Source organism: Mustela putorius, unplaced genomic scaffold (assembly GCF_011764305.1).
Source record: "Mustela putorius furo isolate JIRA1106 unplaced genomic scaffold, ASM1176430v1.1 tig00003974_pilon_pilon_pilon, whole genome shotgun sequence".
Lineage (NCBI taxonomy): Eukaryota > Metazoa > Chordata > Mammalia > Carnivora > Mustelidae > Mustela > Mustela putorius.
The window spans coordinates 912,535-932,481 of NW_025422117.1; the positions used below are offsets into that span (position 1 = coordinate 912,535).

General features: G+C 45.6%; 1 protein-coding gene across 2 annotated transcripts in view; it reads left to right on the top strand.

The window, feature by feature from the left end:
- ABCC4 (ATP binding cassette subfamily C member 4) overlaps window positions 1–19,947 on the top strand; it is a 247,332-nt gene that overhangs the window by 148,928 nt on the left and 78,457 nt on the right. For both annotated transcript variants that reach the window (XM_045070905.1, XM_045070906.1), the window contains exon 20: window positions 10,092–10,171. In XM_045070905.1, coding sequence (XP_044926840.1) covers window positions 10,092–10,171 — 80 coding nt within the window. The remainder of the gene's footprint in view (window positions 1–10,091; window positions 10,172–19,947) is intronic.

The window sequence follows — 19,947 nt, forward strand, 5'->3', positions numbered from 1 at the left end:
ATTGCTAAAGAGACCCTGGGATCCCTAGTAGAATCCTGGGCTACCCCCGGTCGTACTTATTAGGTTTGTATAGCTGTCACTTTCCCCGAATCTTCCCGCTGCTGCCACTGGAGTGAGCAGGAGTCATGCATCAGACCTGCCCCCTAGACCTGACTCTGTTCATGTAAGCAAGTAGTCAGGGTGGGCAGAAAAAAACCAGCCCCCATAGGTGCATGGATCCCATATTCACTATGACGAGGAACAAGGGCCCTTTGAAGGGCTGTCTGTAGGGGACAGTAGGCTTTCTCCCTCAGTGTGTGGTTAATGTCACCCTCTTAGGCCTGGATACCAAATCCAGTGCCTTAAGAAAATGGTGTGCGGTCACCTTCGGAAGGTGGCCGCTGAAATTAAATGGTCTCTTGTGTGTTTTACCTTTGAGTTCTTAGGGGGATTTCCTAGCTTCAGAGGAATTCTGTAAGCCCAGGCCACGATGGGCCAGAGCTTTCCCTCCATATCTGGCGACCTGTCCCATTAGAATCTGCACCTTGCACCTCCCCTCTCGTCTGTCTGTATTTGCTCTCCTCTGCTGGCTTCCTCACCCGCACAGGACCCGAGTCTGCTCCACACCCGTCCCTTGAGGCCACACACCCAGCCCTGGCCACTGCTGTCCTGCCTCTCGGCTCTTTCACCTCTGAAACGCCCGGATCCCTTACTTTCTGGGACTTTCCTGCGATCGCGCCATTGCTGTACCCAGCACTCCCGGTCTGCACGTGGACATTTCAGACAGCCTCTGAAGGAGCGCAGACAAATTGGTTCAACAACAGCGCGAGGAAAGTGACAAGTGTGACAGAACAGACGCTTCATGTCACAACACAAATTTCCCTAGTTGGGAAAACACTGCCAAATAAAACTGTGAAATATCAAGCACCAGAAATAGAGACCGCAATTTGGAAACGAACCATTTGTTACTTCCGGCAGAAGGGCTTGTTTTTATCTACTCATTCAGAATGTGTTGGAGCACTTTCGATGTGCTAGGCATTGTTCAGGCCCCGGGGAGACAGCAGGGGATAAACTAGACCCCCCGTCCTGCTGATGCCTATATTGAAATTTAATGTGTGTGACGAGAAAAAGACAAGTGGTCTTTGGCTCTTGAAAGTAAGGAAAGGGATGTATTTATTTATTTGTCTTTAAAGATTTTATTTACTAATTACAGAAAGAGAGAGTGCAATCAGGTGGAAAGGCAGAGGGAGAGGGAGAAGCAGACCACCCCTTCCAAGTGTAGAGCCCAATGCGGGGCTCAATCCCAGGACCCTGGGATCATGACCTGAGCCAAGGGCACACACTTAACCCATGGAGCCACCTGGGTGCCTCAAGGAAAGGAATTTAAAAGGGCAGTAATTACGATTGCAGTGGTGACAAGGTTATCTTCTAGGTTCTTTTTTTTCCTTTTTTTTTTTTAAGATTTTATTTATTTATTTGTGAGAGAGAGCGAGAGCGAGCGCACAAGCAGGCAGAGTGGCAGGCAGAGGCGGAGAAAGAAGCAGGCTCCCTGCTGAGCAAGGAGCCTGATGCGGGACTTGATCCCAGGACCCTGGGATCATGACCTGGGCTGAAGGCAGTAGCTTAACCGACTGAGCCACTCAGGCCTCCCTATCTTCTAGGTTTCTGAGACAGAAGGAACACGGGGGTGCCTGGGTGGTTCAGTGGGCTATGCCTCTGCCTTCAGCTTGGGTCACGACGTGATCTCAGGGTCCTGGGATCGAGCCCTGCATTAGGCTCTCTGCTCAGCGGAGAGCCTGCTTCCCCACCACCCCCGCACCTCTGCCTGCCTCTCTGCATCCTTGTGATTTCTGTCTGTCAAATAAATAAATAAAATCTTAAAAAAAAAAAAAAAGAAAGAACATGATCATCTTTAAAAAAAAGTTGGAAAGCTGCTGGGTTTATGGTTTTTTTTTTTTATAGCAAATCCAGTTTGTGTATCCGCTAGGCACTTGGCATTTTATTATGTAGTTTGTGTGTTAAATGTGGTTCTGGCTTACAAAGGGTGTACACGCCAGTTGTGAACATAGGACTGGTATACTTAAAGAGTAGTTAAACCCCTGAATGGGTTTATGAGATATGCTGAGAATATACCCAGACCCTGGGGGGAATCTGGAGGCAAGCAGAAATAGTCTCTCAACAAATAAAGTGTCAGAAAACCTGTGCCTGAGACCACGAAAGTTGCTTATGTCTTTGCTGAGAGCAGGTTGAGTGTTATTTTAGGCCCTGCTTGATTGCAGGGTTTCCACAGTCCTCATCAGTAAACGTCAAGGAGCAGATTGGAGGCAGGCTCTGCACAACGGCGAGATGTGGTGGCTGGAAGCACGGTATTAGAAAACTGGTACGTCGGGGTGTGGGAAAGCGTCTCAGACCCCGCCATGTTTCAGTCAAACCACGGATGCGCTGAATGCTAGTTCTGGGTTATCAAGAAAAGATGTATTTATGCTCTGTCTCTTTTATTTAAAAACACAAATCTGTAGTTCACAAGATAAAGGTTCTGCCAGAATGATTACAAGAAAAAATAAGTTTTGTGACCTACAAGGTAATGAGTAATTTGAACGTTTCACTGGACAAAAATCTGTCATGTCCCTAATTTTGATAAGCGAGTCTCCTGTTGGATCTGTGGCGATAGTTCTAGTCAGGCCGTTTGGGGTGAAAAACGGGATCTACTTGAGTTATTCAGATGTGAAACGCTTGGTTGAAGGGAAGGGGGCATCCCATGGACCCAAAAGCAGAGACCCCCTTTCCAGAAGCTGGAGCTGGGTTCTCTGTCCTGGGGTGTCTGCGTATAGCTGGGTCCCTTGGCTTGGGTGGGGAATGTGTTCCACTTTCCTGCTACCCTGTGACCTTGTAGTTCTTGAGAGCAGAACTCTGAATGACTTGGCAGCTACTCAGCGGCTTGGCCACCCTGGTCTCCTTTGGTCTGTTAGTTGTGGCCAGGCCTGTGGTGGGCTTCTGAGGGGACAGCACAGGTCTCCCAAGCTTGTCTGATCAAGATGGAGAAGGTCAAGTGAGTCGCACATGCTTGGGAGCTCCATTTGTCAGCAAGAGTCTCATGGAGGGAAAGGGCTGAGAAATCTGGGTGGATGGGCCTGGATGGTGGGCCTACTTGGCAAGCGAATGGGAGAGCGAGAAGGCCCTCATGAGAACAAACATGGAGCCAGGAGTGATGAATGGTTCAGGTAGGGATCTCTTTTCTCTCCCTTCTTGTCGCTGTTCCGATGGGTTGGATTTGACAGATAACGAATCAAGGATGTCCATGAAATTATTGTAAGTGAGCAGTGAAGTCCCGCTAGTAATTTATGTGAGGTAAAGATCAGTCAGAATGACTTACAGGTTTCCATGCTGGGTGTTGGGGCAGAGGTCTAAGGCAAAGTTCAAAAGTTGGACGTGGGCATTTGTGGGCCAACCTCAAAGACTTCTGTTCAGTTTAGATGTGTCGAGTCTCAGGTGTTTTATACAATAGCCATGTACGTGCTCAAGGAAGCCCTAGGAGATCAGGAATGGACATAAGATTTGGTGTGTAGAAATGCACAGGAAGTCTCAGGAAGGACAGTGAGCAGAGTTTACGAAGAGAGCCAGAAAAACTGATGATGGTTCTAGCCTGAGAAAAAAAGTAGACTTTCTCATGTCTCCTTTTTCTGATGTGTGGAAATGCCAGGATGACTTGGCCGTAACACCTGCCTCTTAGGAAATATTACTGCATTACCCTGAGCAAAGCTGACCATGGGTCCTCCTCTCTAGCACCAGGAGCTTGATCTAAAAGGATTTGAACATTTCTGTTAGCTTCAGAACCCTCTCTTCAAAGGCCACCGCTGTCTGAATGTCCAGAGGAATATGAGGGAGCCTGTTCTGGGAGAGCGCTGGAGGAGGGAACTGGCAGCTCAGGCGAGAAGGGTGGGGTGACCTTTGATGGTGAGAGAAGATGCTTCTACTTCCTTCTCAAGGCACCTCTGCGGAATCACAGACTCTTGACAAGGTTTGGAAAGGACTAGCCCTCATGACCTTGCATGGTCCTTTAAAGCTCTACCATCCCTGATGAGAATGCAGACAACAACCCCCACGAGTGTGCCATCTCACAGCTTAGAGGGTGCCGTCCTAAGCACTGTCTCTTTTAACCTCACGATCTTTGATCCTGTCACGTAGGAGAAGCAAATAAGATTGTCTCCTCTTTACAGACAAGAGATTGTGTCTAAGTGGGCCTCAAATGAGTTACCCACAGACCGGTTGCTACTGAGTGTCAGAGGAAGACAAGAACCTTGCTGGTTTCCCACTGATGGTTTCCTAATTCCTGCTGCTCTATTTCATGCCATTATTTGAGCAGCTACCATGTTGATGACCTGTTCTGATGGTGAAGGTGATGGACACGGGGAACTCCCAAGCTTGCATAGCTCCTGTCCTTACGCTGAACTGGTTTGTGTAGAATGACGCAGAAACTCCATGCTCATCCTCTCTCTCTCATGCCTACATTGTGATTTTTCAGCCTGGTGACCATCTCTGGCACCCACTGAACATCCTTTCCTTTCAGTCAGATTTTCCCCATCATGTTGCATTGTCCCTGTAAGGTACAAGTCTGTCCTCTCTGCCCTTTTGGAGAGACTCTCTCCTTTACTGCTTGGATTGAGATCCTACTTATCACTAGGACAGTGATTCTTTCGCTTGTCCTGCCTTCCACACTCCACCACCCTCACAACCTGGCCCAGACCCAGCATTCCTGGCTTCTGACTCTGCAGGGCTATCAAACCAGTGGCACATTCATAGCAAAAGAATTAGGTTCTAGAACGTTCCATGAGGCTAAACATGAGCATGTAAAAAGAAGTTCCTAATATCCAAGAGTTGATGAAACACATCTACTTTCACCCTTCCAGTCAGGTGTGTTGTGGCCTGATAGGGCTGATGGGGCTGCTGTTGAAGACCACTTCTGTGCTAAAGAATGGCACTCGGAAGGAGGGAATTACTGATACACTGTTGCATAGATGGACCTCGGAAATGCTGGACTAAATGAAAGAATTCAGACATGAGAGACCACATGCCATTTGATTCTTTTTTAATGAAATCTCCCCCAAAGAGCAAAGAAAGTAGATTAGTGGTTGCCTGAGGCTAACTAAGATTGGGAACAGGAAGTCACTGTAAACGACATGAGGCATCTTACTGGGGGAACAAAAATGTCCTAACACTGATTTTTGGTGATGGTTATCCCACTTGAAATGGGATGAATATTACAAGATACAAAGTATATGCCTCAATAAAAATATACTTCAATATTTGATGGTATGTAAACCTACCTCCTTTTTTGTTTAAAAAAGAAAAAGCATAGGGTCTATACTAGACATGGGAGCTTCCAAGTTTCGTGTTATAGTTTATTTTAAGGAAGTGGAGGAATCCTCCGGATGAGAGATTTGTCAGAATTCTACTGACAGGTGATTGACTCCAGCTCAGACTGTAGACCCTGTTCTTAAAGTAAGATCACTTACAGATTTGTATTTTGACCAGAAGTTTGATGACCTCTTTCCTGGAACCCTGTCTTGTGGACAGAACAGTTAGGAGACCCTGGTTGGTTCTCTGGTGGTGTGGACTCCAGATGAGGTCTCTCTGTCTCTCTCTGTGCCTCCCCTTTGTTCCCAGCCTTATTCCCTTCCCCACGTTTGTCTGTCTTTCTTTCCTTCTCTTTCTTTCTTTTCTCCTTCCTTCCTTCCTCCCTTTCTTTCTCTTTATTTCTTTTCTTAAGATTTTATTTATTTGAGAGAGCGTATGAGTGAGCACACAAGCAGGGGGTGGGCAGAGGGAGAGAATCCTCAAGCAGACCACCTATGGAGCATGGAGCCAGACACGGGACTTGATCCTAGGACCCTGAGATCATGATCTGAGCCAAAATTGGAGGCTTAACCAACTGAGCCATCCCAGTTGACCACCCCCCCCAGCTTTACTTTCTTACAAAAGTAATACATAGTCACTCTAGAAAATAGCATTGATAAAAAACAATTAAAATTGCGCACAATACATTATAGACTTTATTTCAGACTAAATGTTCGGGTTCCCCCGTCTCACTTGCCAGATAACCCACACTGAAGATCTTTGATGCATACATCCCTACAATTTCTGGGTCATAAGGAACACTTTCTTAAAGTTGTTTGTATACATCCCCCAGTTGTTCCCTGAAATCTACCCGTGCAGTGTGGGTTTTCATTCCGTGTGAGTCTAAAACGTGATCTGGCCACCGTAGCTGACTGTCGTGGTCGGTCTCATGATCGGTTATCTGTCCTGTGCAGGAGAGGGGTGATGGTGTTGCGACTCTACCCCGAGGTAATCAGACGAGGCGTGGGCTGTTGACTTGAATCCCAGACATAAGGCATTCACTGAGACCGGCCACCTGAGTCTGGGCGGGAAGCAGTGGCCAAGATGGGACTCAGTATCTCAGGAGGGATAATTGAGGCACCAAGGGCTAACGGCGTGTGGGCAGTCTGGGAAGGATGTGATTAACTTTCTTCAAGCATTTGATGGGCTGTCGTGTCAAGAGGAATTAGATTCACTCCGTGTGGTTATAAAAGCAGGATAAGCACAGGGTTGCCTGTTTTAGGCAGGCAAGATTCGGTTTAATGACGGAAAGTCCTGCCTAACAGAATAGTCTGGAAATGGGTTGGGCTCCCCCTGTTCATGGTGAATCCCCCTTCCCTCTACGTCCCGGGGGTCGCTCCAGCAGGGCCAAATGCCGTTTGGATGAAGAGGCATGGCGTGTGTGTGATGGGAAATCGTCATGGATTTGATTTGAGGGCCTTTGAGAAAAGTTGATAACGGGGCCGTGAACTTGAAATTCGTCCCTTTGTTTCTTGGAGTGAGGAAGTAACTTACTGACTCTCTTAATGTCACGTTGTCTATACTCTGCCTCTTGCTGAAGGAGCATTTAGGTTTTTGACCGTCTTTGACGTCCAGCTCAGTTACTGTAGTGGCCGTGTGGGGAGATGGTTTTTCTCATATTTTTGTGTGTTTTTGGTTTTTTTTTTCTCTTTTTGTTTGTGTTTTGCTGTTTGCCAACCATGGGTCTCTCTGGATCTACATCTGGAGGAAGGTAAAAGGGGTGGTTATCATGTATCATTCATCTCTGTGTAGCCTTTTCACCTTTCAAAAAAAGGGGGGGGCGCCTGGGTGGCTCAGTTGGTTAATTAAGCGACTGCCTTCAGCTCAGGTCATGATCCTGGAGTCCTGGGATCGAGCCCCACATCAGGCTCCCTGCTTGACAGGGAGTCTGCTTCTCCCACTGACATCTCTCCTCTCATGCTTTCTCTCTCTCTCTCAAATAATAAATAAAATCTTTTAAAAAACCCCAAAAAACCCAAAACTTGAATATTGGTTTCTGTGTTATTTAAGCTGAGCTATATTCTACAGTGCTCTGAATCTTGACTATGTTGAAAAGTTGGGCTTTTTCATTGAAGAAATAATAAGTGTTTAAACTATGTCTTTTAACATCTTTTTAAAAAAATATTTATTTATTTATTCATGAGAGACAGAGAGGCAGAGGGAGAAGCAGTCTTCCCACAGAGCAGGGAGCTGGATGCGGTGCTTGATCCCAGGACTCTGGGATCATGACCTGAGCTGAAGGCAGTTAACTGACTCAGCCACCAGGCGACCCTCTTTTAACAGTTTTAAATGTATTTTTTCCTCATTTTGATATTGATACTTCGGGAAGGTCAAAAATAGCCAGGTAGTTCACAAAATCCGTTAAGAATATGTGGGAAGTTGCCCGACTGATTTTCATGTTTCTAAAGCACGACTGATGAAATGATCACCTAACCTCTGGCCCTCGAAGTGTGGTCATCACTTGGCGTCCCAGGTGATGTCGCAGCAGCAGACACCACCTGGGAGCCTGGTAGAAATGCAGATCTCAAGCTCCATCCGAAAGCTCTCGAATGTGCGTTTTCACGGGTTGACCTTCTGAGGGTGCTGGTAGCCGGGCTTTTCCGAGAGACCGGCTTCAGGTCCTGTGGGCCACAGTGGTTATCTCACCTTGCTGTTTTGTTTTACCGTGCCTGGCACTGTGACTAGGTTCTTTCTCATGCATGAGCCCAGGTAATCCTCAGAATCACCCTCTCAAGGAGGTATTGTTAGAGTCTCCGAGGAGCTGTCGCCCGGCCTGCCAAAAATGTCACTGTACGAAGACCGGTTCTGGAGTCTGTATCTCCTGAACCTGAGTCAGAGACCTGGAGGCCCAGGTTGTCATGCTGTGGCCTGGCCAAGCACGGAAGCTTCCAGTCGCTCCAACTCTTCACCCCGGGTGACCCTGCGCATCTGGCAATAGCTCAGCTCCTTGCCGCTGGCCTTTCATGGGCCGGGTCGTGGTCCAGTCATGGCCCAGTCGTGGCCCAGTTGTGGCTTGGTATGGAGGGCCCCAGGGGGAAGTCACTTCTGACAGACATTGGGAAGAGTGTGTAGAGGACCCATGTCTTACCTACAGGCTGGCTTCCAGAAGCTTCCATTACAGAAGAAGTTCAGGGGCCGAGACAAACACATTTCTCCAGAGTTGTGTGTACCAAAACAAACTGTGTGTGTGTAACTTCAGTTTCTGTGAATTCTGTCTTTTAAAAGACTAGATATTTATTATAGATCTGTTCTCACTTTCCAATCCTGAAGCCTTTAGGATATACTGTTCTCATGGATTCTGAGGAGGGAGATACAAGGAGTAATAAATGATCTTTCTTTTTAAAAATTAACATGTATTATTTGTTTTAGGGGTATAGGTCTGTGATTCATCAGTTTTTGTTTTTGTGGTTTTTTTTTTAAGTTTTTTTTCTTTATTTATTTGAGAGAAAGAGTTATAAGCGGGGGAAGGGCAGAGGGAGCAGGGAAGCAGGCTCCCCTCTGAGCAGGGAGCCCCAAGGGGGCTCAATCTCAGACTCTGGGATCATGATCTGAGCTGAAACCGACTGAGCCACCCAGATGCCCCTGTGATTGATCAGTCTTACGTAATAACCAGTGCTCATTACAACATGATTTTTTATAAAAGATTTTATTTATTTGACAGTGATTGAGTGTGCAGCACATGCAGGAGCAACAGTGGGGGAGGGGCAGAGGACGAGGGAGAAGCAGGCTCCCCTCTGAGCAGGGACTCCACGTAGGTTTCGATCTCATGACCTGAGCCGAAGGTTGACACCTAACTGACGGAGCCACCCAGGCACCCCACAAAATGATCTTTCATCATTAAGTCATATTTCTGTTTTTCTGCCTGCATTCCTCTGGTCGTGTTGGATTTTTAAGAATGAGTCTGTTTGTCACACTCGCTTATACCTCAGAAGATAGCAACTTATCACCCCAGTTGTAAACTCTCAACTCGGGAATGGCAGGATTCCAAAATTTTTCAAAATGGGAGGTTCTGGGGCGCCTGGGTGGCTCAGTGGGTTAAAGCCTCTGCCCTCGGCTCAGGTCGTGATCCCAGGGTCCTGGGATCGAGCCCCACATCAGGCGCTCTGCTCAGCAGGGAGCCTGCTTCCCCCTCTCTCTCTGCCTGCCTCTCTGCCTACTTGTGATTTCTGTCAAATAAATAAATAAAATCTTAAAAAAAAAAAAAAAAGGGAGGTTCCCTGAACCATCCTGGGTCGGGGGAGGGAGGTAGAGAGGTTATAATTACATTTATTTAATAAGTACCACATAGTAAAATTCTGATAACCGAAGCAAAATTCGTATAGCAATTGTGATCAATTTATGGATTTTGTATTTGTTTGTTTACCAACTCAGCCTCTGGGCAGGAGGGCACCTGAGAAGGCACAGGAAAGGAGAGAACATTCTAAAATCCACCAGCCCTTCCTGATACTGCCAGAAGATGTCTTTCCCCCTTCTGTTTTATTAAAAATCAGGACCGAATTTGAACTCCCTGCCCACCACCCTCTGGTGGTATTTTTGTTTCTCTTTAGGTATCATCTCATTTTCTTTTTCTTTACCACTGACATGGGCTTATTTTGTATGAATGTGTAATAGATTAAATACATGTGCATTTAAAATATTGTTTTGATTTGTCCGTGAACTGTTTCTCTTAAAGGGCCTATCTGGGGAAATGAGTAATTTCTCATATCCTGTTCTTGCAGGAAGAATTTTAAATCGTTTCTCCAAAGACATTGGGCACATGGATGACTTGCTACCCCTGACGTTTCTAGATTTCTTCCAGGTAAGGTCACAGTGATGCCAAGTTCTCCAGTGGAAAACTGTAGTTCCTGTTCTTTCAAGTCCTTTCCATGGGGGCCGAGGGTGGGCCTCTCGGCCTGACGATGTCATGTTATCTTAGTAAAGGCCGTGTTTGTAAGAGAAAGGTGTGGTTCTGATTCGGAGACTAAGTTAACATGAGTAATACCTCATGTGTAGGAGTGGCTACACAGTCTTGTCAAGGTTGGTTCGAAGCAGCTACATGCTTGGTAAGTGCTTCTCTATCTGCCCGCCAGGTATCTGGCACAAACGTCCCTTTACCGTGAGCACATTTCATAATATAGAAACAATCACCTCTCACGGAAAGATAGCTCAGATTAACTAAATTATGCATTGTATTACCACAAAGGACAAATATTTACTGCACTATTTGGGGGGATAAAACCAGGTGGGGTTGCTAACAAAGAAAAGATTAGTAATAATAAGGTGAAAATAATACTTTGTTAGCAAGGACAATAGGGAGCGGTTACTGCAGATACAAAGCCTTTAGAGGCAAGTACATTTAAGCCAATAATTTGAGTACAGGATCAAAGTCATCTCTGAAAATGTCTTTTTTGTTTTTCTAGGCAGCTTTTCTTTCACACGTTGATGGCTCTAAGTCTTAAGGGGTGTGTGTGTGTGTGTGTGTGTGTGTGTGTGTGAAACCCAGCAATCTCAAAAGTACCTTCCATATAGTATTTGTTTTGTCTGTGAACTTGGAGTTCTGCGGAACGATATTGGGTCATCTCATGCCTCATCTGCTCACTCAGTATTGCTGCACACGTGGGATGATTTTCCTGCTGTTTAATTCTGTCTACTTTTCAGCGATTCAGGTTGGGGGCCTTTCTTCTTCATTTCCAAGTGGGCTTTTTTTTTTCTTTTTTAAATGACACGCATTCATCAACAGCTGCACGTATTCTAAGCTCACCGCTGCTGTTGCTAACACTTCTTGAATTGTTGTTTCACTCCCCCTGAGTAATCACGAACACCTTGTAAGGCCAGGATGTCGAAATGCTGCCACTGGGGTCCGCAATCATGGCCTCATCCTGATGGTCGCTCCTCACCCTCCCCCACTTTTGTTCAATGCTCAGATGTAGTTCAAGTCAAAACTTAGGGACTTTTCTGGAGCCGTTGTTATAAAAAGAGCCAGAATTACTTAATTTGGAAAATTAGCTATGTTATAAAAGTCACTAATAAGCCTGAAATGACCACAGGCATTTCTGTGAGTCACTCAGAAATGCAGCCATGAGTATGTGACAGCAGACAGTGTGGCCCCCGGGTGAAGGCGTGCACTGTTACCAACGTGAACCAAATGGAGACTCGGAGACAGTGCTTTTATTGCAAAGATCTCTGCTTTTCTGTCCCTCTTCTGCGAACTTAATTTTTAAACATGTCCTGCTGGGTTTTGCTATATAATTTGTCCGCAAGAAGGAATTCTTTGCTAAAACAGGATCACATTTTCCCGGTGATGGTTAATGACATTGAGAAGACTTGTGGGAAGGTTCTTTTGCTTGCCAAGTGCAAGTTAGGCAGAGGTTGAGTTTCCAGAGCTGGCTGGCCCACTGTGGGCTCGGCACATGGTCAGCCCTCCTAATCAGAATCTACCTACCTACTTTTGCATGATGGATGGAAACACAGGGAGAGACGCCGCCTGAATTCATTCTAAAACATTCTCAGCTGCCCGAGGAGAGAAAATTCTAGTCTCTCTGTACTTCTCTTTCACTGAGAGACAAGGGCCTTTTTATTACCTGCTCACTTAATCTTGGTGAGACTTCCACCGGTAGTCCCAATTAGCTGATGTCTTGACTCTAATAGCCGAAGTAAATCTCGAAGTTATTGTCTCCAAGAAAGAAGTTTTGTCTCAAGGATAACTCAGTTATCAATTATGATAAAGATCTATTGTCACTTGTTTTGTTTGCAGGTGTCTTTAATAAGGCTTCTCATAATCCCTCCAGGAAGAAATATTTTCTCCTTTTAAAAATAGTATTAGCTACATAGAAAAGCTCTGATCCTTGCTATTGTTGTTGGTTCTTTGAGGGACACTTCCCAACAGTCGTTGTTTAAATGGTTGTCAGGAGGAATCAAGGGAAACTTCATAAACAATGCCGTAACTGGTTCATCTTACTTGGTGTGTAGAAGCCTTTCCCCGGAGGATTTGCGTGCAATGAGCAGGCTTTTGACGGAGGTATCACTGGGATCATTTTGAAGTGTTTAGTCCTCTTGGCTATATTAGAATGAAGATTTTTATTAAAGCCACAAAAATGAATTTTACCTGCCCTTAAATAAAGGACAACAAAAATCAAAATGTAAATTGATTTTTTTTTTTTTTTAAGTTGGATAGGACCCTGTTAAGGCTAAAAACAACCCGGTGGTGTTCTGGGACTCTTAATGGAATCATGTAAACTTAAAATAAACACTATTATGGTAAGCACATAGAATGAAAACTAATTTTCCAAATCAAATACATTATATTCAATTCATTTTCCCCAATCAACCAAATGTTTAAAACCTGTTAGTTATAACAGCAATCTTCTGGAAATTAATTAGAAGCCTATTAGCTCTGCTAGCTGAGCCGAATGAAGAGGGTTGCTTGTTACATTTCTAAATAGGCTCCTGAATTAAAGCAAAGCAAGGTCAAAATGACAATCAGCTTGACTCACCTCATGGCTTTGCTTAAGCAGATCTGGGTTTTCTTTGCCTTTTTATTGGGGGGGGGGGTGTTAGTTTTTTATAAGAAATTTTACCCACTTGGATTCAGTCCTCTAATACATTTAAGAGTTTTAACGAGTCCGGGAAAGCATACGGGTATCATGAATGTTACGTGTGTGAACAGGAGCACCTTCCCCAATACACGGGGATCCGAGACGGGAATGGTTTTCAGACCTTGCGTCCAGCTCCTGAGCTCCCCTCAAGGGTTGTGTCGGCCCCATTCCGTATCGAGCTAGTAAAACGGTTCCTTGTTGCCCCGGTTTCTGATGTCAACAGCGAAACCTGCTGCTGACTTGGCGGGGGGCCCCAAACATACTGTCTCACGTCAGAGTCTTTGGGTAAGAGCACTCTGACTCCAGCAGCAACTCCTGTGCTCAGAGAAGCTCCCAGAACTTGAGTCTTTCAAATGGAACAGGTGAGTTTAATTGAAACAGTTGGGTTTTAAAAAGGACCGGGGATTCCCTTGTCATGAAGTTACCTTTGGCGTGACCATGAGCAGATGTGGTCCTTCCCAATCTACACATCTTTTACGTTTAGCGCTCTTGAGCCAGAAAGAACTTGGCAGGATTCCTGTAGAAACAAATGGAATGCAACCTGAAATCCAAAGCTTAGAGACCTTCATGAAGGGGGTGGGGGTTACATTTTCCACTTATCAGAATATTCAAATTAAGGCTGACATGTGTGATTTTTTTGTTTGTTTTGTTTTTCCTTACTAAAGAGATGCCTGTGGTCATGCGTTTTGGGGACAGTGAAAATCAAATAGATATAGAAATAATGTGATTACATTTATCCATGTGAACTTTTTAATCCAGATTATGCACGTTTGGTTGCTTTTTCTGTAAGACGGTGATGGTTTTGTAAGTAAGATTCAGAAACGCGAACCATTGGGTTAGAACTTAATTGTTTTTCCGATTGAGTCTGATGCTGAGAAATTTGAGGAGAGACCTGAGATCAGAAACTTCCATCGGAGACATGATTCCTGGAGGTGGTAATACCCTGTAGAAACGAGTCAGAAATCAGGGAAAGATTTGATTATTTGTCAACTAAATGGATTGGGATGAGAACATTCCGGCCAGGTATGCTGGCTGGGTAGAGGGTGTTTACCTAACTCTGTCCCTTGAACTTCAACAAGAGATTTGTATGTGCCTAAATATTTATGGCTTTTTTGGTTGTTGTTTTGTGTTGTTTTTGGATCACTAGCTATTCCTAATCCTGCTCATGGGAGACTATGACACGGCAGATTTTGAAAATGTGTCTCGTATTTTCTATTGTCCTACGTGAGAGTGAGAAATCCCACAGAGCAGTGGAGCTCACGTGTGGGTTTTGGGAACCGGGGCTCACCCAGGTGCGGAGCAAGTAGTGAATGAAGAGAGATTGATTTTTGACCAGTGAGGTGTTTTTGGAAGGCTGCGCCAGAAGGGAGGGAAATTTCTGAATATATCCTCGGAAATAAATAATTTATACAGTACAGAATAACAACAGTCTGCAGGTTACCTCAGGGTTGCCCTGGGCTTATCAGATAAGTAGCCAGTGGCTGGCAGTACACCTTTGTCTTATCAGTGATGTTCAGACACGTTTTGTTTATTTGCTTTCACAAAAATCGGAACAGCATCGGGTGTTAACGATAGTTTTAAAACCGAGTCCTCTATCAAGCTGGGATCTCGTTCTTCACGTGTTAGAACTAAATTTCTCTATGAAAATAGGGATAGGAAGACAAATAGTATCATGCTTTTTCCTCTGGGCCTCAGACATGAGAAACCAATGATGGGAAGTGAATATTCCCATCCTTGAATAAGACTTTGGCCCTCCAAAACATGATGTATTTGGGCAAACAAAGAAACAAATAAAAACATAGACACAGTAATTAAAATTCACATTTTTAAGTGTGTGGCTGACTTCCTACTACTGTAGCCCAAATCCCAGCAGCCTAAATCTCATCTTTTAATTTTCTCAAAGCAACGATTGGTGTAATTAATAAAGGTACCACGCAGATGTAATATTTGTAATGTTTTAATAACGTTTAAGTTTGGAGGGATGGTTAAAATGAATTTTAATGATTAATTTTAATTATGCTGGTCTCTTTCTCCTATCTGTGCCGATCTGTTGTTTTGTGAATACATTTGCAACTAGAACGATCATGGAAAATCCTGAAATTTCTCCCAAAAGGGAGACATTGTTTTTATAAAGTACCTACAGTGTGCAGACTTGTAGTTTTACCAGCATTTCTCATTCCGATAACATGTCTCTGTGTTGCTTTTCCCACCCCATCTTTTCTTAAACTCCCACCGTGTGCTGGGATGAGGGATGGGAGATGGAGACTTTGTCTTCTTTCGTTTGACCAAATGCTGTATCTTTTCGGCACCCTGCTGGACTTGGTTGTGGAGTCAAATGACATTTAATTCCCAGTCTTCCTTGAGGCTCACTCTCTTGGGAGAGACAGAAGGTCAGCCGTGATCATACCGTGTGACATTATAAAAGGAGGGAGCCTGTATGGGAGAACGGCTGAGGCTCTAGTGGGAGAGAAGAGAAGTCTGCTTTCTTGTCCCCGTCTGCCATTTTTAGTTCCCTTAGCTTGGGGACGTTCTGGGACTTCCCAATGGAGGCATGCTACGGGCGGCTGGGAGTGCGAGCCCTGGTGTTCGAGAGACCCGGCATGAGCGTAGAGCCTGCATCTTCTTCCTGGAACAGGTGGTCATGGATGGTGGGAAGATGGATGAGATTGCCCAGAGAGAGCGAAGCATTTTTAGGGGCCAAGATCCAGAACTTGAAAAAAGTCTTGACACTGAAAGAGAAAGCAGAGGGAAGAGAAGGCAAGCAGAGGAGCCCTGGGAAGAACCGCAGGGCAGACAGGAGGGGAGTCGGGGCTGCAAAAGCGAAGGAGGACAGGTGTGTGAAAGGCGGAGCGGGGTGAGGACGCAGACAGCTGTCGGCTGGATTTGGCCATGAGGGTCCGGTGAGCAGCCGGCGCAGGTTTCGGGTAGGAGGAGTCCAGGCTGCAGAGGCCGAGAGTCAGAGTGGAGGCAGTTGGGTTGAGAGCAAGCCGTTGGGATAAGAGCAACTTGTTCTTTGGAGGAGTTTGCTCAGTGTGTCCCTGGGTGGTTTGGGTTTTAGAGCTTGTGTTTCGGGGGCATTGTGGGGGGTGGTATATCTCCCCCCGAAATCCCGCTGATAACCAGGGCTTAGAGCCGAGGTTCTGAGAGACGGTGGTGAGTGGGACGCCCTCATGGCTCTCCTCTAGCCCCCGCCCGTTTCCGGGAGAGGGAGTCTTCCAGAAATTCATCACTTGCCAAGTATGGGACACTAATTTTGCAGAGTGCCCCAGAGGAAGTCCCGGGAGGCAAGGGGCTTAGCTTTGTTTTCAAGAATAAAGTCGGTGCCAAGTGAATTCAGCTTCTAACGATTCTGTTCATCCTTGGTGTATCTGGCAAGCCTTGAAGGATACTTGGTCATTTTAATAATTTTTATTACTTTAAAGCGTTCATTCCATGCTCTTTTCTGCAGTGGACTCCTTCTCATTCCTCTCAGTGAGAGCTTAGATCGTTTATTTAACATTTCGTAATTATAAAAGAGACCCACCTTTTATTATTTCTTTGTTTCTTCCGTCTTTGCCTCATGAATACGGCGGTGCATAGATTAACCTACCCATGATCCTCTGAGATCAGCAGATACCTTTGTTCTTCGGGTTCAAGTGCCAGTCTCTTTGCTTATGCTCGTTCGAACTTAATTTGTTTTCTTCTCTGAACCAGAGACTCTAGTCTGTCCTAGAAGGCTGGGACCATTAAAGGGACAGGCGGATTCCATCTTCCTACCGGACCGGCTGTCCCCACCGCGGGAACCGGGACTCACACCCTTTCCTCACCACGGCAGCCCTATCCTAGCATAGATGCCTAAATGGTTTGTTGTGTTTTGTTTACCAGTGATATGTATTACAAAGGAGCTCAGGCCTAGAGAGTAAAATTCAGATTTCCCAGCCCTTAAATTTAATCTATTTACAGCTCCTGGAAAGGAACTTGACGTGCCTGCTGGGCGGACCACTGAGGCTCTTCTCTGTGTTCCACACCCCCCTTTGGCCCAATCCCCAATGGACCCCCTCTTCCTTCTTCAAGGATCAGCAGAGGTTTCTCTTCCCGTTAGTGAAACTTTCCTTGGGCACGCTATTCTGCAATAAAACCATCCCTGTGTCCTATGCCAAGGCCATGTCAACCTCATTTCCACTCAGGCGATAACTTACTGAGCACTTCCTATGTGCCAGGTGCTTTTCCTAGGATTTGGGTGTAGAACCAGGCATTGGCTTCCAGGAATTTATGTATTTTGTATTTTTTAAAGATTTTATTCACTTATTTGTCAGAGAGAACAAGAGAGCGAGCCCAAACAGGGAAAACAGCAGGCAGAGGCAGAAGCAGGCTCCTTGCTGAACAGGAAGCCGGACATGGGACTTGATCCCAGGACCCTGGGATCATGACCTGAGCCAAACGTAGACGGTAAACCGACTGAGCCACCCAGGCGTCCCGGCTTTCAGCAATTTATATTCCAGGGCAGAAGACAGATGGGAAACGGGCATGTTTATAAGGCAATCCCAGTGATTCCCTAATGCAGTAAGAAAAGGAAAGCATTTGCCGGGGACTTGCAGGAGTGCTTGAATGAAACATGGTGATGATCAAGGACGCGGTGATGTCTGGGTTTAAAAAAATAGGAAGGAAACAGCCATGCAGACAAGACCTGGACGCAGGCGGGCGGGGGAGCGCGCTCAGGGAAAGGGGCAGGTGCAGGTTCCCAGGGAGAGGGAGGAGCGGGAAGGCGGAGCGGAGCGGAGACATGGGAGGGAGGGAGCTTGAGGCCTGGGCAGAGCCGGACTGCAGAGGTTAAGGGCTTTAGCTTCTCTTCTGGACGCAGTGAGAAACCACTGGAATCTTTTATTTTTTTAAAAGCATTTGTTTTGGAATTTTCTCTTTTTTTCCTCATTTTTTTTTAAAGATTTTATTTATTTTTTTATTTGTCAGAGAGAGAGAGAGTGTGTGTGCACACAAGCAGGCAGAGCGGCAGTCAGAGGCAGAGGGAGAAGCAGGCTCCCCTCCAACAAGGAGTTCCACGCGGGACTCGATCCCAGGACCCTGGGATCATGACCTGAGCCGGAGGCAGTGGCTTAACCCCCTGAGCCACCCAGGCATCCCCAATGGAATCTTTTAAACAGAGGAGGGTCATGCTCACATTTCAGATGGCAAAAAATGTATATTTGACATGGATCGTAGGGCTGAAAGAATTTTAAATGTTTTAAGTCCTCAGTATAAGCATAGTCCCTTCAAGGCTAGGCTTCGGGCTCTATAGCGGCCTCCCGTCCCCCACAGCGCAGCTTCGGAAACCGAGCCCGATCTGTACGTGGTGTTTCAGTCCTTAAAGACGAGAGCGCCGTGTCGCCCGTCCTGGGACGGGAAGGCGGGTCTCTGCGGTCAGCGCGGACCTCTCGTCCTTCCAACAACCTAACCGTTTCCAGCAGTGGCTCTCACGCACCGGGTTGCCCCCAGCTGAGTTAACGTGAAAAAATAAGGTTGATGTAGGATTTTTTTTTGCAAAGCTGAATTTTCTCAGTTTTTCTCTTTTAGGATTTCTTGTTTTCTAAACACAGTGAGTGGCTCTCAGCCAGAAGGTCTGAAGTCACACGGGAGGTGACATGATAGTCCGCATTAGCGGGCGGTGACTGTCATCCTAGCTGACACTGAGTGACTTCCGCGTGGGTGCCAAGCCTCGTTTCAAATCTTTTCTTTGTAGAATCTCCTTCTGGCAACTCGGGAGGTACCTGCAGTTACTGTGCTCGTCTCACAGATGAGGGAAAGGAGACTTGTAATACATAAGGACATAATTTGTCCAGGGTCACACAGCTAGGAAGTGATCAGTTTGAAGCTTTTATTTGTGTATATATATATATATATATATATATATATATATATTTAAAAGATTTTATTTATTTGACAGACGGATATACAAGTAGGCAGAGAGGCAGGCAGAGAGAGGGGGAAGCAGGCTCCCCACTGAGCAGAGAGCCCGATGGGGGGCTCGATCCCAGGACCCTGAGATCATGACCTGAGTCAAAGGCAGAGGCTTAACCCACTAAGCCACCCAGGTGCCCCTTATGTGTATATTTTTGAGTTATACTCATTTCTGCTTTTGAGGGAGAAACAGGGTGCCCCTTTCTGTGTTTCCATCTCAGCAGAGTATTCTCACTGAGGGAAATTCCAGGTAGAATCTCTAATGATAATTTAATTATTTGTCATCTCATGCCTCTGTCTCCTCCCCGGCAGGTCAGAGAAGTGCTCATATAACACAGCCCCATGGTATCTGAGATTGAAACCTTTTGCAATTGTGGTACTAGCCTTTTTTTCCTCCCCTTTAGAATTAAAGGTGGACAAATCGGTTTTCTTCTCCATAAATGCCTTTTGAAATGTGTGCTGGTTGTAAAGTTGAGACCAAGAACTTTAGAACTTTATTCCTTATCTTACCATAAGCCTGATGTCAGGAGAAGTACAGGAGAAATTGTGACTTTTTTAGGCATGCGCACGAGGAGGTGGAAGGTACCACTTTTACGCATATTTTGACACATGTTTGGGGTGTGATATGTACAGCTCTGTAGTACTGTCATGTAAACAAGGACAAATAATTGGGATACGAACAAATGAACGTTTCTTGAAGTTTTGTTGAAAAATAGAAACTTGGGGGCGCCTGGGTGGCTCAGTGGGTTAAGCCGCTGCCTTTGGCTCAGGTCATGATCTCGGGGTCCTGGGATCAAGTCCCGCATCAGGCTCTCTGCTCAGCAGGAGCCGGCTTCCTCCTCTCTCTCTCTCTGCCTGCCTCTCTGCCTACTCGTGATCTCTCTCTGTCAAATAAATAAATAAAATCTTTAAAAAAAAAAAAATAGAAACTTGGCTTTAAACCCATGAACAACAGCCAATTCTATACTGCACCGGTGATTAGAAATGCAAGACAGGGACACCAATATAGTAAAGTTAAAAGTTAGATTGTTAAACTTAAGCACTGGAAATAATATATGAACTGCATAAA